The sequence below is a fragment of the Miscanthus floridulus genome, chromosome 8 (genome assembly GCF_019320115.1).
Source record: "Miscanthus floridulus cultivar M001 chromosome 8, ASM1932011v1, whole genome shotgun sequence".
In the NCBI taxonomy this organism is placed as follows: domain Eukaryota; kingdom Viridiplantae; phylum Streptophyta; class Magnoliopsida; order Poales; family Poaceae; genus Miscanthus; species Miscanthus floridulus.
The window spans coordinates 226,580,580-226,599,065 of record NC_089587.1 but is presented as its reverse complement, the minus strand read 5'-3'; the positions used below and the strand labels follow the sequence as shown (position 1 = coordinate 226,599,065).

The 18,486-nt window shown below is 48.1% G+C and overlaps 2 protein-coding genes and 1 pseudogene across 2 annotated transcripts; all 3 read left to right on the top strand.

Annotated features, from left to right (window-relative positions):
• The first annotated feature begins 2,794 nt into the window (after positions 1–2,794).
• On the top strand, positions 2,795–4,996 carry LOC136475221 (uncharacterized; annotated as a pseudogene).
• Positions 4,997–5,129: 133 nt separating this feature from the next.
• Positions 5,130–8,251, top strand: LOC136475220 (uncharacterized). Its single transcript, XM_066472773.1, has one exon. It carries the CDS (start codon positions 6,686–6,688, stop codon positions 8,078–8,080), a length of 1,395 nt encoding a protein of 464 aa, XP_066328870.1. The 5' UTR covers positions 5,130–6,685; the 3' UTR covers positions 8,081–8,251.
• Positions 8,252–12,109: 3,858 nt separating this feature from the next.
• Positions 12,110–13,854, top strand: LOC136478396 (uncharacterized). The gene has a single exon (XM_066476842.1). The coding sequence runs from the start codon at positions 12,238–12,240 to the stop codon at positions 13,657–13,659; it is 1,422 nt and encodes a 473-aa protein (XP_066332939.1). The 5' UTR covers positions 12,110–12,237; the 3' UTR covers positions 13,660–13,854.
• The last annotated feature ends 4,632 nt before the right edge of the window (positions 13,855–18,486 follow it).

Sequence of the window (18,486 nt, the reverse complement as noted above, 5' to 3'; positions counted from 1 at the left end):
CACCTGCTAGCTGGAAAGATTGGTTACTGCGCGATGCTGCTTCTTTTGACACCTCCGTCACTGGGACTTAGAGCTACCTCTGGAGGATTATCAACGATGAACTTAACACCTTTCGCTCTATTACTTATGTCAATGTTAACTGCGGTTCGTCTACATCTTTCTGGTTCAATCAATGGCTTCTCGATGGTCCTCTCTTTTCCACTCATGCTGCCCTTTTCTCGCATACTACTAGGCCTAATGTATCGGTGCAATGTGTTTTCCAAAATGGGTTTGACCTGCGGCTAAGACCTTGGCTAACCAACGCTACTAGCGCTCAGCTAGACAGCCTCATTGCTTGCTTGCAGGGAATAAATCTCAGGGATGGCCTGGACCTACGACTTCTCAAATTGAACGGCAAACTGTACTCTGCCTGGGGGGCTTACATCGCCCTAGACAGTTCGCAAGACTCTACAGATGTGCATGGTCGACGTATCTGGGGGACCCGGGTGCTGAACAAGGTTAAGGTGTTTGCCTGGCTCTATTTCAAAGACAGGCTAAGTACAAGGGTCAATCTTCATGCGAAACATGTGGTGGACGATGATCAGTGTCAACGATGTGCTACATCAGTGGAGGATCGGCATCACGTCTTCTTCTACTGCTCAACCAGCATACAGCTCTGGGAGATCATTGGGCTAAGCCATACATCACTACTGACTGACGATGAAGTTTGGAATGCCAGCACCCCCTCTGGCCTTGATGCGTCTCTGTGGCCATTCGTCCTTCTAACGATCCTTTGGAGACTGGGGGACGGTAGAAACGGTGAAATTTTTCGGAACGAAACCTCTTGTAGTCGAACTGTTAATATCAGTCCAAGTTTTTAGACCCCATTATATAGGCATGTAGGCATGTAGCTAGAAATGGTAAGGCAGGCCAACACAGGATATAATAAACTAAACATTTGATAAAATCAATTCTCTACCATGCCTCGCATCACACCATTAATAACAATATTACTATTGCTCCTTACAACTCTTTTTTCGATGAAGATAGCCGCTATTAATAATTAATTAATCAATAGAAGTGTCATGATCTTCAAGTGCCCTTTGGTTCCAATTTATGGTTTATTTTAGTTTTCTCCTATGTGTATTAATCAAGGAACTAGGGTTCCATCCTCTCCTTTACACTGCTCACATGGAGCTCTATTTATACACATCCGTATCTTTACAAAGACCCAAATGCCCTCCTAACTACTCAGATCCCTAAGCATATTCCTCTTCCTTGTAGGCGCTTTTAGTCCATTCAGCTTACGACCCCCTTCGGTGAACGCCTTCCTCGGCTGGCCCCCCTCGCCCGGGCCCCATGGCCAAAGCACGGAGGACCTTGCTGAAAGGACGAGGGCTAATGACGACGAAAGACCTGCAAGATGACACATCATATCATATCGGTTAGCTTATAGCAAGCCGAAAGGCTCCCCCAGCATCGCATTTCACATCAGATTACTTGCTGGTGTGATGAAAGCTATGGATGTCTTTCACCATCGGTATCGTCAGAGGACCATCCGATCGCAACAGGTGAAATGGAGGTTGAAAGCTTTTCTACTCAGTCGTAACAGCAGGGTGAAAACCACCGATATCTTTCGCCAATGGTTTCATCAATGGACCATCTGGTCCTGCGGGTGAAAGGTTGGTCGAAAGCTATTATGCTTTCCTGTGCAAGCCGGGTGAAAACCAACGACTTCTTTCACCATTGGTTTCGTCAGTGGACCATCTGGCCCCTACGGGTGAAACGTTGGTCGAAAGCTATTATGCTTTCCCGCGCAAGCCGGGTGAAAACCAATGATTTCTTTCGCCATTGGTTTCGTCAGTGGACCATCTGGCTTCTGCGGGTGAAACGTTGGTCGAAAGCTAATATGCTTTCCCATACAAGCCGGGTGAAAACCAACGACTTCTTTCGCCATTGGTTTCGTCAGTGGACCATCGGCCCTTACGAGTGAAACGTTGGTCGAAGGCTACTATGCTTTCCCACGCAAGCCGGGTGAAAACAAACGACTTCTTTCGCCAGTGGTTTCGTCAGTGGACCATCTGGCTTCTGCGGGTGAAACGTTGGTCGAAAGCTAATATGCTTTCCCATACAAGCCGGGTGAAAACCAACGACTTCTTTCGCCATTGGTTTCGTCAGTGGACCATCGGCCCTTACGAGTGAAACGTTGGTCGAAGGCTACTATGCTTTCCCACGCAAGCCGGGTGAAAACAAACGACTTCTTTCGCCAGTGGTTTCGTCAGTGGACCATCTGGCCTCTGAGGATGAAACGTTGGTCAAAAGCTATTTCTCACAGAGGGGGGGCCCAAACCTTATGGCATCCCCAACAGTTGGGTTTCTCCAACCTTTTCTAAAATATGGCTTGTAAAAGATAGAAGATAACTGTGTATTAGGAATTTCAGACTATTTCCAAATCACCTCAGTCACTTTTATACTTTTTTCTCTCATGTACATTTACATTGGGAACCCATTAATTGATGATCGATACGCGTGCAATTGGATCCAATTTAGTAAGTGCGAAAAGATTGAGAGTTGAGATGGAAGTCCAAGTTGTTAAAGAACGATTGGTTTCAACCTTGTTTATATTAGTAAAAAAAACAAGATTGGCAACTCTATTGATGGCTCTCTTTATTTGCCATGCTCCGAACGTATCCAGGTCTATCTCTGAATTCCTAGAGTTGTATAGGGAAAGAGGAAATGGGAATCCGATCGTACCGCAACTGCAACCCCAAAAAATGTCGTCTTTTCCACCGTCTCTATCTTATGCTGCTCACTCGGCACTGAAATGGCCACCACTGGTTTGGTCTTTGGTTGAGGTGGAACTCCCCTCGGTGTCCAAGTTGCCTACAACCACCTCTCCTATCTGGGTCCGGTGGTGATCACGATCTCCACGACACAGCCACCATGCCACCGCACGCAACCAAGGATCTCGTCGCCGCGCCTGCTACAGCAGCCACGGCGGCGGCGCAGCCGTCGCGGTCCCTGGCCGACGCGCTGGCGGCGGCGCGCCCGTTCCTGCGGGGCGAAGAGGCGGACGTTGACCCGGCGCTGCCGGGCCTCGCCGCCGTGCTGCGCGCTGCGGGCGCCGGCGAGTGCTGGCACAAGCACGGCACGTTCCTGGCGCACCTCCTGGACGTGCACCGGATCCTCCGCCTGTGGGGCGCGCCCGACGCCGTGGCGCTCTGCGGCCTCTACCACTCCGCCTACTCCAACTCCTACGTCAACCTCGCCATCTTCCAGCCCGACACCGGCCGCGCCCACGTCGCCGCCGTCGTCGGCGCGGACGCCGAGCGCCTCGTCCACCTCTTCTGCGTCGTCCCCAGGCAGCAGCTCGTCCACGACGACCTGCTCTTCCACTACTCCGACCAGGACCTCCTCGACGACCTCGCCAGCTCCGAGGCATCCCTCCGGGAAGCCCGGCGCGGGGTGTTCGACGACGCCCAGCCGTGGCGGCGCAAGATCCAGCGCCTCCTCCCGCCCGACGGCATCACGGTCAAGCACATCAGGTACTACTACCGTGTCAGTGCAGTGCTGTACCATCCAAACAGTTTACTCTATCCATATTGCTTCACCAACAATTGCATAGATGATAAATGGAATCCATTGATTCCAGCAACGAGCACGAGCAGCTCACAAATAATACGGAGTATATGCAAGCAAGATGTTGACATTAGCTTTAGACTTTTCTTTCCTTCTTTTCCCTTGTTGTATGTAAGCATGCTCACGGACTGGATCAGACTTACAAATATATATGTCACGATGAGGTGACATATCAATTGCCCAGCTAGACCCCACAATTGAGGTCTTCTTATTGATCATTTACAGTTAGTTGTTTCATAGGACCTAGTATCTAGTAATCAAACAAAATACAATACCAAAATCATAATAATGAGTCTCAACTCTACAAGTTTGTGGCGGTTTCAGTTTCAGGACGGCGCACCTGAATTGCATCTTTGTTCTGCAGGACAGGGGAGGATGTGGCACTATCCAGGCGCATAGCAGCAACGTTCCTCCTCATGACCATAGCAGACTTCAGCGACCAGCTCTTCGACTGGCAAGGACCGCCTCTTCGATAACACCAACGGCCGCCTCGAGTTCAGTGGCAACACCTGGACCTCCCTCTGGCCTGGCACCGGCAAGCCCGGCCTCTGGGTCACCTCTAGCTCCCGCATGGGCGCACTCTACACCCTCATCATCCGCGAGGAGGAGATATACATCACGCAACGAGCACATGCCACCGGCCAACAAGGAAGCAATGGCTCTGCTGGACGAGATGAGGACATCGACCTGGTGATCCCCCCGGTGTTCAACGGCTGCACCGAAGTGCTCAACGCTGATGACCAGAAGGTGGCACGAGACCTCTACTGGGAGGCAGTATGCCGCGGCGACGAGGCATCAGACTGGCTCAAAGTGGAGGAGCTCCTTCAGCAGAGCATTGCCAAGAACCCGTTTGTAGGAGAACCACACCTGGTGCTTGCACAGGTGTACCTTAACATGGAGAGGTATGGCGATGCACAGATGCAGGCTGAGGAAGGTCTCAAGCTTTTGCTGGAGTGGGGCAGCAGCTGGGACAAGAGAATGCCATGGGAGGGGTGGGTGTCTTGGGGCAGGGCGATGCTGACCAAGGCCAGCGAGAAGGATTGGCCTCATACCTCATTCGGCATTCTCAGCCTAGGGCTTGTCAAATGATCAGGACTCATCCCCCAAATGGCCGTTTGTGTCTTGCCGGATGGATGGATATGTAGGCTGCAGCTGCCGATACTGATCCCACATGTCATCTTCTCAGAATATGTAAAGCACCTACTGTATTTGTATACGAAATAATAAACCCATGGTCAGTCAAAATGGACTATGCTAGAAAATAAGGAAACTAGCCTATTCATAGGCTCATCTTACCTAATTTAGTTCAGCAGGCCGCTTGTACTTGGATATTCAGATATTAATGTGAAATAAAGCACTGGAAGTGAAACAACATAAACCATTCCCTCGTATAGATAGACTGAAAGTGGAGTATCTCCTCCTTTTCCGCTCCTAAAGGAGACTGCAAATTGCAAAGAATTTTTTGACATTTAATTCAACAACAATTAAGCCTTTATGGCACTATTGGATCTTCACACTTGATGCAACAAATTGGTAATTATCCTATATATTTTCTATTGACGAAGATGCGTCATCTACTCACAGGTCGCAACAAAATATTCAGATGTGTTATCGGCACATCAAACATAACTTGTCTGCAGCAAACACCAATCATAAAAAATATCCAGCATATGACTAGTTTGCAACTCTTGAAGCTGTTCATGAAGTAGTCTTATCCATTTCTTTTTTTTTCCTCGAACTACGTTGGAGATCTGCGTGTCATTTCATTAAGATAGAGTAGTCTTATCTATTTCTTCCAGAAAATGTAGATGTGTTAACAAAAACTGTAGAGTGTAGACAAGCATAGACACAAAAGGCAACATGAATGTCTAAACTGTAGGTTGTGTCATTTGGGCCCCTAAGCTTGATGACTACATATTAGATGTTGAAACTTGTATAAGCAAGGTATGTTCAAAACCAAACCGAAATCAGCAACTATTGATGTTAGGGCTTTTTTTAAATTAAATTATGTATAGTATAAGTCAAACTTCTTACAGAAAAGGGGGTAACAGTAGAGTTGAACTATGCTTGCTAAGTCCAGTCAATAGAACGCAAGGAAAAGTTGTCCAAAGATACAAGAAACATGATTCAAGTCCATGTGTCAGATTGGCCTTTGATTTTATAGGATGAGTTATGTAGTTGACTGAACCAATATGTCCTATCATCTCTACTTACCGATTAACTAGAGCGAACTTTTTCTTCACTAAATCATACAAGTATAGGTCAAGTATGAAGTTTATGAGTTCGGATCCAAAGATATATGTATGCAACTATGGGAACATATGTTGCACTGTACCTATGAAAGAAATGGTACTTGCTGTTACTCGTAGAGTTGATTGCATTAGCATCACCACGGATCAGCACCAAGGCATCAAGTATAAAGCTAACTTGTCTATAGCCAAACAAACCTAGGAAAGGGGCTACCACCCTTATTGGCAATCTTGGAGCCACGCACAACAACCATTATCACTTTATCAGTCAGGACGCACCAACACTACAAGTTTTCTTATAGCAACATGCCCATGGAACACACCCATGGAAAACTCCAATAACCCAACTAGAGCTTTTATTGAAAGAATCAAAGAAACAATACAGATAGCTACATATGGCGCCAAGATCTTCTTAACAACCAGTAATATATCCAAAATCTTGGTTGGAAACTCTTGAAGCCCTTGATGAACTATCCTTGTTAGTTTTATCAGGAAATGGTTGGGCTTGTTAACACATTCAGACTCTTCACATGAACAGAAAGGTGGAAAGTAATTTGTCTGTAGCAAAACCAACCTAAGAAAAGGCCAAAAATCCTAGTTGGAAAATCCTAGTCATTCACACGCCAGCCACATACTTATTACTTCTACCAGAAAAGCTTGGATGTATTAACATGCTCTCTTCATATATAAGCATCAACAAAAGAGGTTGCAACTAATTTGTCTATAGCAAAACTACCCTGAGGAAAAGTCCAGCATCCTAGTTGGCAGATGTTAATAGCCAGTTCACTCACCATGATTACCACTGCCTTCATTAAAAGATGTTGGACAGATTAACACGCCAAGAGGATTATAAATTCGCACCCACCCTCACTAGTCCCTATCAGACATCATCACCTACTACAAAATCTTGCATCAGCATGTCTACCCAACAAGGTTTCTGTTCCCCCGACCTGAAAACCCATAGGAAGAACCTACCATCCCTCTTTGCAGTTGCTCAACCATTCCTTCGCGATGAGCTAGAGAAAATCGACCCAGAGATCCCATCCTTTCTCTCCATCCTACGCTCAGCCGGTGCCGGTGAGCGTCACCACAAGAACGGGGCATTCCTAGCTCACCTGCTCAATTTCCATCGCATTGTCCGACTGTGGGGTGCGCCCTTTGACATCGCTCGATGTGGCCTTTTCCACTCATCGTATGCCAACTCATACGTCAACGTCTCCATCTTCGAACCAAGCACAACCCGTGAGGACGTGCAGCGGCTCATCGGCGCACCAGTTGAACGTCTAGCTTTCCTGTTCTGCGCCGTCCCGCGCCACAAGCTAATCCACGAAGAGCTCCACTTCCAGTACACCGACGCGGAGCTGAGGGATCACCTAGCTGCCTCTGACCTGTCCATCAAGACAGCTAGGGAGACCAGCACATTTGACGCGTCTGAGCCATGGCGCAAGAAGATCTGCAAGCTTCTTCCACCAAAGGGCATCGAAGCAAGGCACTTCAAGACTGGTGAACCCATATCACTTTCGCGCAGGATCATAGCACTCTTTATTCTGATGACTATCGCCGACATCTGCGACCAGTACATTGATTACCAAGACAAGCTGTATGATAACGAGAATGGCCGGCTGGAGTTCCGCGGCAACAACTGGGGTGCTCTGTGGCCAGGAACTTGCAAGCCCGGTCTCTGGATGAATGCAGCATCAAGGCTGGGAGTTCTCTACAACCTCATCCTTAGAGAGGAAGAGCTTTACACTCAGGAGAGGAACAAGATGGGAGAGACTATCCGCCTCGACCGAGACGAAGAAATCATGCTGGTGATCCCACCGGTGTTTAACTACTGCACCAAGGTGCTGGATCCTGAAGAGCAAATAGCTGCAAGGGACCTTTACTGGGAGGCCATATGCAGTGATGACAGGAAGGAAAGAGACTGGGAGAAAGTGGAGAAGCTCCTGTTGGAGAGTATTCAAAAGAACCCGTTTGTAGGAGAGCCTCACCTGGTTACTGCACAGCTGTATCTCAACATGGAGAGGTACGCAGAGGCGAAGAAAGAGGCTGAGGAAGGGCTCAAGTTGCTGCTGGAATGGGGCGTCAGCTGGGACAAAAGGATGACATGGGAATCCTGGGTGTCTTGGGGTAGGGTGATGCTGGACAAGGCCAAGGAGAGTGAGTGGCCTCGTACTGCAGCAGGCATCACCAACCTGGGACTTGTGAAATGAGCAGCCAGAACATCCGTAGTATTGTGGTAAGGTAATAATGCTGTAGTAATGAATAATTGTGGGCAGCATGTCATGCCCATCTGAAGGGGGAAAATGAAGGAATAATGTAAGGCACTATTAGCCCATGTTATGTGTAATAAATAATTTGTCTTAAGTGTGAGTGGCAGACGTTGTTTGGCCCCATTGTCTTAGGGTGAGCCCCAGTTGTAATCTCGAACATCACTGGATGGGTGCAAGTTCCTTATTAATTCTACTCTGAAGTAGTTGAAGCAATATGAACACTGAAAGCCATACGGCTTAAGATATCACATCATAGGATGGGAGCGCATGCCGCGTATGAAATGAAAAATATATGTAAATACTTTCAGATGCTATTATTAGCTCTGGAAAATCGGTGAGCAAAACCATGTGATGTATATCATATTGACAATGAAAACAGAAGTAGCGAGACAGTCATTTCGATTGCATGCATCTTGGGTAACCATGTTTCTGGGTTTATTTACACAATTACACCTTCTGTTACATACAGAAGAAGAATAGATATACCGGAACAAGCTAAGATTTGAAAAGAAGAGCTTGTGTAAAATTGGGTACATATATAGTCACATAGCAACCGGTTCGTGTCGAACCTGTGAACCAGGTGAGGATTGATGACAAGCCATTTCCATTGCTGGCTCTTGAACCAGCAGCTGCGTGACGGCAGATGGGTGAGTCATCCTGCACACACACGGTGAGCGATGCTAGGTTAGTGCGATGAAGTCACTAGAGTTATCCTTGTTCGTCCCTAATGCACGCAGAAACAGTCACCGATTCATAGATTCTTTTGAGAGAAACGGAGGCGGGGGAGAGAACCATTTGCGATTAGTGGCCTAAAATAAGGAGTAATCACCTGCTCGTGTTGGTACGTGTCGTCGAGCGGCGGCCGGGGCCGGCGTGTCGGCGGCGGCGGCGGGGCGCCTTTGGTCGCAGACGAGGACGAGACGACAGCCTGAAAGCGCAAGGCAGGCCAGTACGGCCTCGAGTGAGCTGTGAATTGGCCCATGAGAGCCCAATATCTGAACTAGGTCGAAAAGAAATCTCTCTGTGGCCCATAATTTCTGTTGGCTGCCCCTCCCACCATTGCCAGTGGCAAACGGGGCCCCCGTCCTCTCGTCTCTCCCGCTAGCACCACCCCCCTACTACCCTGCCTGTCGTCAAGCTTCTTCAAGGTGAACAGCAGAAGACGGACAGCTAAAAAATCGGGACCAGGGCGGGCCAAAAAAATCTCTACACCTAAAAAGACGTCATCGACCGGGTGATACCAAATCTGATCGCTGCTCACGTGTCCGTGACCATGACCGATACGAATTATCTTCCGGTGGGAACTCACGCGTCCGCATTCTACAAAGTTTCGATTCGAAAAACAGATCCACTTCCGCGTTCGATACGAAGTCCTCGGAGCACGCATGTCCGTGTGAGTTCAGTCCAAAAAATTATGATATAGGCAAAATTTTCAGCCATTTTTTCGTCCATCCAATTTTTTTTGGTCTGTCTCCCTCGCTCTAACTACCAGACAATGGATAGTTTTTTTCCTTGCGGACTTATATATATATATATAACTTGTGCTCATATGGAGTTCGATTCCAAAACGTATTAGATCATGTCGTTCGTATCTTAGATATGACACAGACTCATAAGCGTGCTCATACGAGTTAGAATAATTCATGTCTAGCAATGATACAGAATTCAATTCTGTTGAGACTCAAATTTGGTTAGGGCAATATGATTTTATATGATATATGCCAAATTTGAGTGCTTGTAAAGATACAATCCGGGTGCTTGCAAAGATGCTCCAGCCACACGTGAGAGATCAAATACACCAGGCAATAGTCTTTATTTCGTACATGAGATTGTCTACTGTTAAGGAATCCAGGATAGAGTTGGCATCCCATACACAGATTTCAGAGTCCATAATATCCAGCGCTGCATGAAAAAGGAAATAAGCAGGCAGGCAATTTCCTTTTTCGTTGCTTCCGTGTCTCCGCTGGTTTCCTTCGTCGTTTGTTTATGTTCTGCTGGTTTATGTGTGTGTGTTTTTTTTATCCACGCACTCATGGCCAGAAACGTGCACAGATGCGGCGGCGACGGCGGCAACGCCGACGACGACATCGTCAAGAAGCAGCGCGCCGTCGTGGAGGCCATCGTGGACCTGCTCCCGGCACAGTAAGAAGAGCCCCGTGCCGATGGCCTATCTCTCGGGGCTCCTCAAGACTGGCGATGTGTACGTCCAGCATCTGCACTTCTGCAGGGCCGACCTAAAGGAGCGGATCGGCATGCGGCTGGAGGACATACTCATCGCCTCAGGCACGGGCGCGGCGCGTCCACACCGGTCGGGCACAGCACGCGCTGTACGACACGAACGTGTGGTGGCGCGCATCTTCTCGGTGCTTCTCAACCCTCGACGACGACAACGAGGAGGACACCGGGTTCGACTACGACAACCCACGGTCGCCGAAGCAGAGCCACCTGGTGAAGGCCGCCAAGCTGCTGAACGGTGGCGCTCGACTCCAACATCCTTCTGTCCAAGTTCATCTCGGACCATGCTCTCTATGTTTTTGGCGTGAGCATTTTCTGATTTTTTTCCCCACGTCAGTCAAGCATCTGGTTTTGATTCTTATATTTTTGGTTTTATGTTTATTTCTCATAAATATAAAAATATAAAAAATAAAAAGCAAGTATCATATGCCCTTCGACATATAATCTTTCTCTATAAAATAAAGAGTTTTCCACCACTAAGTTATTGATGGAATATAATTAAGAATTAAGAATAAAAAAACTAACCTTTCTCTATAAAATAAAGATTTTTCATACCACCAAGCTGTTGATGCAATTTTGATTAAAATCAAAAGTTATCAGAAATTACTAAAATCTGGTTCAACTGATTGTCCAATTAATTAAACCGTAATATTGAGGAGTTTGTTATCCAATCTAGACTAAATTAATCTATCTCTGCATTGTACGCATGCACCCGTGTGACCCTGGCAAGTGCCATCACGTGTAAAATAGAGAGATGTCTCTTGTCATAATTGGATAAACCACCCGTGCTTAACATATAGGTAGCTAATTCCTTTTCGACTTGAATCAAATGTAAGAACTATATATTTTTATGGGTCCTCATCAAAGGAAGTACATAATTCGATAGTACTACAACAATACATGTGTAGCATGAAAACTAAAGCTACGATATATTTACGAGTAAATATTTTATGCTTTGCACGGCAGAAAAAATCTTTCAAAGTTGTATTTTTATATACAAAGTCGTGCATTAATTTGATACAGGTTTAATAAAACATTGTCATAATATTGGCATCATTGTAGCTTTAAAATAAAGTAATAGAACATAAATAGATCTATAGCCTTATGTTTTCGTTTTCTACTAATATTCGGTTGCTTATTTTCTTCCGTTTGCAACGTACGGGCATATTTGCTAGTGTCTTATAATAATAAAAAAAACTATGGGTGAATAGCAAATCTGTAAGAGAGAGAGAGACGGAGACAGAAGAGGCTAGCCGCTAGATGGTATGTATAGGCGGCGTGCCTCCAACTACAACCGTTGTACATCATCGTCAATCCATCATCAGCTGCATTGGCACTTTGGCAGCATGCATGTACGATGATATATGTCTTGATGCTATCAGCGATGACAGCACGGGCCTGAAACGGACGGGTCGGACGCACAAGCACCAGCGTACTAGCTAGGCCCATCGCCGATCGATCGGTGTCATCTGGATCGTCAGTATCGTCATCGTATTGATCACGAGCGGCTACCTGCAGGTGGCAGGTTACGTACAAACACGTACTCAACAATGCATCGACACGTAGTAGTGCTAGCCATAGCCAGGGTATGGTAACAACTACAGGGCTTTGAGGTTTCAACTGCCATTATAAGCCGATTTATCAGTCATGATACAACATTTTTTTCTTTTATAGTAAATCAACCGTATAAATCAGCACGAGCGGACGAACGGAGCCTTCGTCTTGGGCCGGCCTATACATATGGTCCATCATATCTCCATGACTCCATCAGTCCATCGTCATTCGGTTGAGCGCGGCACACTCACTCGGCCATCCACGCATCCACAGACCACCGCTGTAGGCTTCTGATCGATCCATCCATCATGGCCGCCACCACCACCACCAAGATGTACAACGACACGATGAACGGCGGCATCAACTCCTCCAAGGAGCACTCGGAGCAGCAGCCGCAGCACAACGCTGCTGACACCACCGCCAAGACGCCGACGGCCTCGGAGTCGGAGTGGGAAGCCGTGTCGTCGCTGCTGGACGCCGCGCGTCCCTTCCTCCGGAGCGAGCTGGGTTCGGCGGACCCGGAGCTGCCATCCCTGGTGGCGGTGCTGCGCGCGGCGGGCGCCGGCGAGTGCTACCACAAGCACGGCACGTTCCTGGCTCACCTGGAGGACGTGTACCGGATCCTCCGCCTGTGGGGCGCGTCCGACGCCGTGGCGCGCTGCGGCCTCTTCCACTCCTCCTACTCCAACTCCTACGTCGACCTGGCCATCTTCCAGCCGGACACGGGGCGGGCCCAGGTGCGGGGCATCATCGGCGCGGACGCCGAGCGCCTCGTCCACCTCTTCTGCGTCGTGCCGCGGCACCAGCTCATATTTGAGCAGCTCCAGCCCCGGTACACGGACCAGGAGCTCAGGGACCACCTCGCCGCCGCCGAGGCCGAGATCGCCGCCGCCCAGCAGGGCCAGCTGGGCTCCTCCCCCGTGCTGATGATGTCGCCGTGGCGCCGGAAGCTCCGGTCCGTGGTGCCGCCCGAGGGCGTGGTGGCGACGCACATCCGGAGCGGGGAGCCCGTGCCGCTGTCACGCCGGGTGCTGGCGGCGTTCCTGCTCATGACCGTCGCCGACTTCAGCGACCAGTACACGGACTACCAGGACGAGCTGTTCGGGAACGCGGACGGCCGGCTCGAGTTCCGCGGCGACGACTGGGCCGCGCTGTGGCCGGGCACCGGCAAGCCGGGGCTCTGGGTCAGCGCCATGTCCAGGCTGGCAGCGCTCTACGGCCTCATCGCCAGGGACGAGCAGCTGATCAGCAAGGAGGGCGGCGACGGCCACGACATCGTCGACAACAACGACATGGCTGTGGGCGAGCTGGTGATCCCGCCGGTGTTCGAGCGGTGCAGCCGGGTGCTGGACCCCGGGGAGCAGAAGGCGGCGAGGGACCTCTACTGGGAGGCAATCACCACCACCAGGACCAACAAGGACAACATGAAGGACACGGAGGCCCTGCTGCGGGAGAGCATCGCGAAGAACCCCTTCGTGGGGGAGCCGCACCTGGTGCTGGCGCAGGTGCTCCTGAACGCCGGCAGGTACGCGGAGGCGGCGGCGGCGGCGGGGCGCGGGGTGCGGCTGATGCTCCAGTGGGGGAGCAGCTGGGACAAGCGCATGACGTGGGAAGGGTGGGTGTCGTGGGGGCGGCTGATGGGGGACAAGGCCCGCCGCGGCACCTGGCCACGCACCGCTTGGGGCATCATCAACCTCGGACTCGTCGAAGGCGTCGCCAACCGCAACTGATCGCGGATCCAGGAGATGGAGCATCGTCCATCCATTCCATGCCAGTCTCATCTGGATCTCGTGCATTCGTATGTACCTGCGGTGCGGCTACCCACCTATAGCTTGCTTATATATTATTATTACAAAATAAGGACCAAATAATGCAGGTACGTGACTGTTGTTTACGAGCACAGCGCCAACTGGGCTTTCTCATTACTCATTGGCTAACAAATTGTCAGCAACGATTATAGCTATGACATCAGGAACGGAATCAGCAATGACCCCATTACCTTCCGTACATAGATAACCCAAACTAGCCAACTCATGAGCGGCTTCATTACAGTTTCTATTAACATGAACGCACACAAAGCTAGTAAAATTTAACCTAGCCTGGAACTTGATCTCCTCGATTATATGATCGAATACTGAATCATCATACACCGGCGTGTTCAGAGCACTCACAACCTCCTGTGCGTCTGTCTCCAGAATCAGCTAGGCGATGCCTAAGTCAGCCGCTGTCTGCAGTTCCTGAAGGCAGGCTATAAGTTCAGACTGAAAAGCACTTAGAAGATTATCAATTTTGCCTCTTCCCGCCATCACCAGATCCCCATCGCTATCTCGTATCAAAAATCCCCAGCTGCCTGCCATGTCATTCAGTTTGAAAGATCCATCAACATTTAGCTTGAGCACATTGTTTGGTGGCCTGGTCCACTTCTTCTTACTCATGTTGGATTGATCTCCCACGCCATTAGGCCCAACGGCCTTTGGGCCTTGTTCTCGCGCCCTGATCGGGGGCGCCCAATCCTACATGGTTGGCGGGCCCCCGTCGCACAGCGCTATAAAGGAAAGGTGGGGGCCGGGGCTCGTAGTACGAGGTTCACTGTGCCGCCAGTCACTCCACCGGCATACTAACCCTAACCCGATCTTGAGAAGGGACGCTGCCAGCGACGGGAAGCACCACCAACGCTGGCAACGCCACCCCGACGCACACACCGCTGCCAAGGACGCCACTGCACCGACTTCTCTCTCTCCACCGAACGTCGCTGCCGGCGCGCAGATGGCGTCCGCGAACGAGGCCGCGGCCGGCGCTTCCACCACTCCGACGGCTTCGACCACTACAGCCTTCGATGGTCTGCGACTTCCTATTCCACCTACCCCTTTTCCTCCTTTTATATCTCTGTAGTTCATGCATTAGGTTTTGTGTATATACTGTGAAGCTTGAACATGTATTCCTATTCTATGTACCCGATCTAGTAAACTTGACTCGATTCAGTCCTAAGAAATATAACAATGGTACCGGAGCCAGGTTAGAGAAGAAACCGGATCGGGAAAAAGAAAATAGAAAGAAGAACAGAGACATTCGATTTCGAATCGGGCGAAAGAAAGAAACCAAATCGAACCGATTTCAAATCGGTCAAACTAATCCGAACCCTAGATCTAAATCCTTTCGGATAAGAGAAAATCAGACCCAAAATCCGAAGAGGGGAAAGGGGATAATCTTGGAGAACTCGAATCAAAGAAAAGAAGGGTCGGAACCCTAACCCTAACCCTAGTTTCCCATTCGGACGAACGAAAAGAAAAGAAATCAAAAGAACAGAAAACCGAATCGAAAAGCAAATCCCTAACCCTAATTTTTCCCCATCCCCACCACGGGTTAATCCCAGAAGAGAGAAAGGACGGGGAAGAAGGTAAAAAGGGGGCGGACTCACCTTCGCCGGCGCGGGAGAAGAAGAGGCGATTCGGGGCGCTGTTCGCCGGGCTCGGCCAAGGGGGCGCCGTGGCCAGGCCGCTCGACGGCGGCGTGCTCACCCGTTGGGGAGCACGCATGCCGGTGAGGGGGCTGGCGACGGCGCCGAGGCTCGCCCGCCCGCTCGTCGTCACTCGCTCTCGGTTGCGGCTGCGCTGCGCTGAAGAGAGATGAGAGAGCACGGCGAAGAAGAGAGAGAAAGGGCAGGGACGAATGCGCTAGGGTTTCTAGGGCACCGGCCGCGGCGACGTTTTTGATCCGCGCGAAACGGACGCTCAGCCGTCGGATCAAGACGGACGGTCGAGATTCGATGGGCCAACTCGAGGCCTAGGCGGGAGCGCGCTGCCGAGGCACTTTGCCGGCCCAGGCCTAGGTTGCGGTCTGGGTGCGGCCTGGGCGCGCGCGGAGGACCGGGCCGAGGCGGTTTTTTTGCCGTTTTGGGCCGCGCCGGGCTGAAATGAAAGAAGAAGAAAATTTTCTTATTATTTTCTAGGAGCAATTTTAATGCATATTTTGATGAATTTGAATGATTTTGATATAATTTTTCTGTGCAAATTTTATCCAACGATATTTTGCTCAGAAAACAGTGAATTTTTTTAGTGCTTCTGGAAAATAATAATATGAAAAGATTATTAATGTTTCCGCTGTGCATGATAATTTTCGTTCTCTTTTAATTAAATTTGAACCAACGGGATAATTTAATTTTACGAGAAGTGATGAATTTCTGATAATTTTGATGAGATTATGATGTTGTTATTTTCTGACAAACGTTGTTAATAATAATATTATAATTTTGATCCATGAGAAATTATGCATTAATTTTACTTCTGCCCAACGGTGATGTAAATGTTTGCATGGATGAATTATAAGTTTTAATTTGACCAACGTTGAGTTAAAGCATGAAATTTTATGCATAAATGTTTCTTACTTACTCTGGTGTGATTTCAGGAGGCAAATGCATTGTGAACATTGCCAACATCCCGACACTCAATAGGACCAATCACCGTGTGTGGCGGGAGAAGTATGAATTAGAACTTGCATTGGGAGAGGTCGATTTTGCCATCACCTCACCGTGTCGTACTGAGCCAGAGGACCCGGTGAGAGGTGAAAATGAATCTGACGCTGATTTCGCTGCTCAAAAGCGTGATCATGCTGAAATAAGAATGAAATATGACCTTGAACATAGGCAATGGACTCTCTCCAACCGCAAGCGCTGTTGGTGGCCAAGGCCACCATAGAAGAACAGATAAGGGGCTCAATCCCTGAATGTGCTACTGCTAAAGAATATCTTGAGAAAATCAAGAGTCAGTTTACTGGGTCTACCAAGGCCACAACAAGTTCACTGATCAAGAAGCTTGTGAATAAAAAATTCACTGGTGGTAGCATAAGAGAGCACATTTTGAAGATGAACACTGTGGCATCTAAGCTAAAGGAAATGAATTTGAAGGAGGAGGATTTCCTGATTCATTTGATTTTTGCTTCTTTGCCAAAAGAATATGACACCTTCATTGTGAACTATAATATGCAGCCTAAAAGATAGGGCATAGAAAGACTCATCTCAATGTATGCTCAAGAAGAGGAGAGGATAAAGTCCTCACAAGGTGAATCCGCTCACTTTGTGAAGGATAACAAAAGAAAGAACTTTAATGGCAAGAATTATAAACCACAAGGGAAACCTAAGTGGGATAAGGCCTCTTCCTCCAATTCACAGGGAAAGAAACCCCAGGATTCTAAGAATCAGCAGTATGGTGGAGCTGAAAAGGATCAGTGCAAGCACTGCTTAAAGAATGGACACTACAAGAGGGATTGTCCAGACTTCCTAAAATCTTTGCTAAAGAAAGGTGATGAATTTATTATATTTGTAGATGAATCCCTGTATTTATGTTATGATGAATCCACTTGGTGGGTTGATTCAGGTACAACTACTCATGTTGCAAATTCCTTACAGAGGTTAAGTGGGACAAGAACTTTGCAAAGAGGAGAAAGAACGATTAAAGTTGCAAATGGATTGCAAGCCAATGTTGAAGCCATTGGAGTTTTTTCTTTAGAATTGAATAATGGTTTTGTACTTAGACTTAAAGAAGTACTTTATGTTTCCTCTTTGCGTAGAAATTTGATAAGTGTTTTGAAACTTGATGATGATGGAATTGATTGCCATTTTGGTGATGGCAAGTGTAAGATACTGGTTAATAATAAATGTATTGGTCTTGCCTTCCGACAAGACAAGCTTTATTTATTATCTCTTGCTGAGAATGCGAACAATATATGTGATGAGAATGTGAATGATTCCCCATCTACGGATGTAACTAAGAAGCAGAAGAGAATTGATACTGTCTCTTCGAAATTATGGCATTGTCGCTTGGGCCATATTTCGAGGGAGAGAATGGAACGATTAGTTAAGGAATCAATTCTCCCGCACTTAGAATTTTCAGATTTAGAACAATGTATTGATTGCATCAAAGGAAAGTATGTCAAGAAAATTAAGAAAGATGCCAAACGAAGCACAGGAATTTTAGAAATAATCCACACAGACATATGTGGTCCTTTTCCTGTGAAAAGTGTGGATGGTTATGACTCATTTATAACATTCACAGACGACTACTCTCGTTATGGCAATATTTATCCAATTAAAGAAAGATCGGAAGCATTGGATAAATTTAAAATATTTAAAGCTGAAGTTGAAAATCAGCATAATAAGAAAATCAAGATAGTACGATTAGACCGAGGTGGAGAGTACTATGGGCGACATACCCCATGTGGCCAAATTCCTAGACCATTTGCAAGGTTCCTACAGGAGAATGGCATAGTTGCTCAGTACTCCACACCGGGGGAGCCTCAGCAGAATGGAGTGGCTGAAAGACGCAACCATACCTTAATGGACATGGTAAGAAGCATAATGAGTTACTCTACATTACCGATTAGTTTATGGATGGAGGCACTGAAAACCGCCATTCACATACTTAATCGAGTACCAAGTAAATCGGTGCCTAAAACACCATATGAATTATGGACAGGAAGGGAACCCTCACTTAACCATTTACGTGTGTGGAGCTGTCCAGCTGAGGCAAAAGTGTTTAACCCAAACATAGGAAAGTTAGACT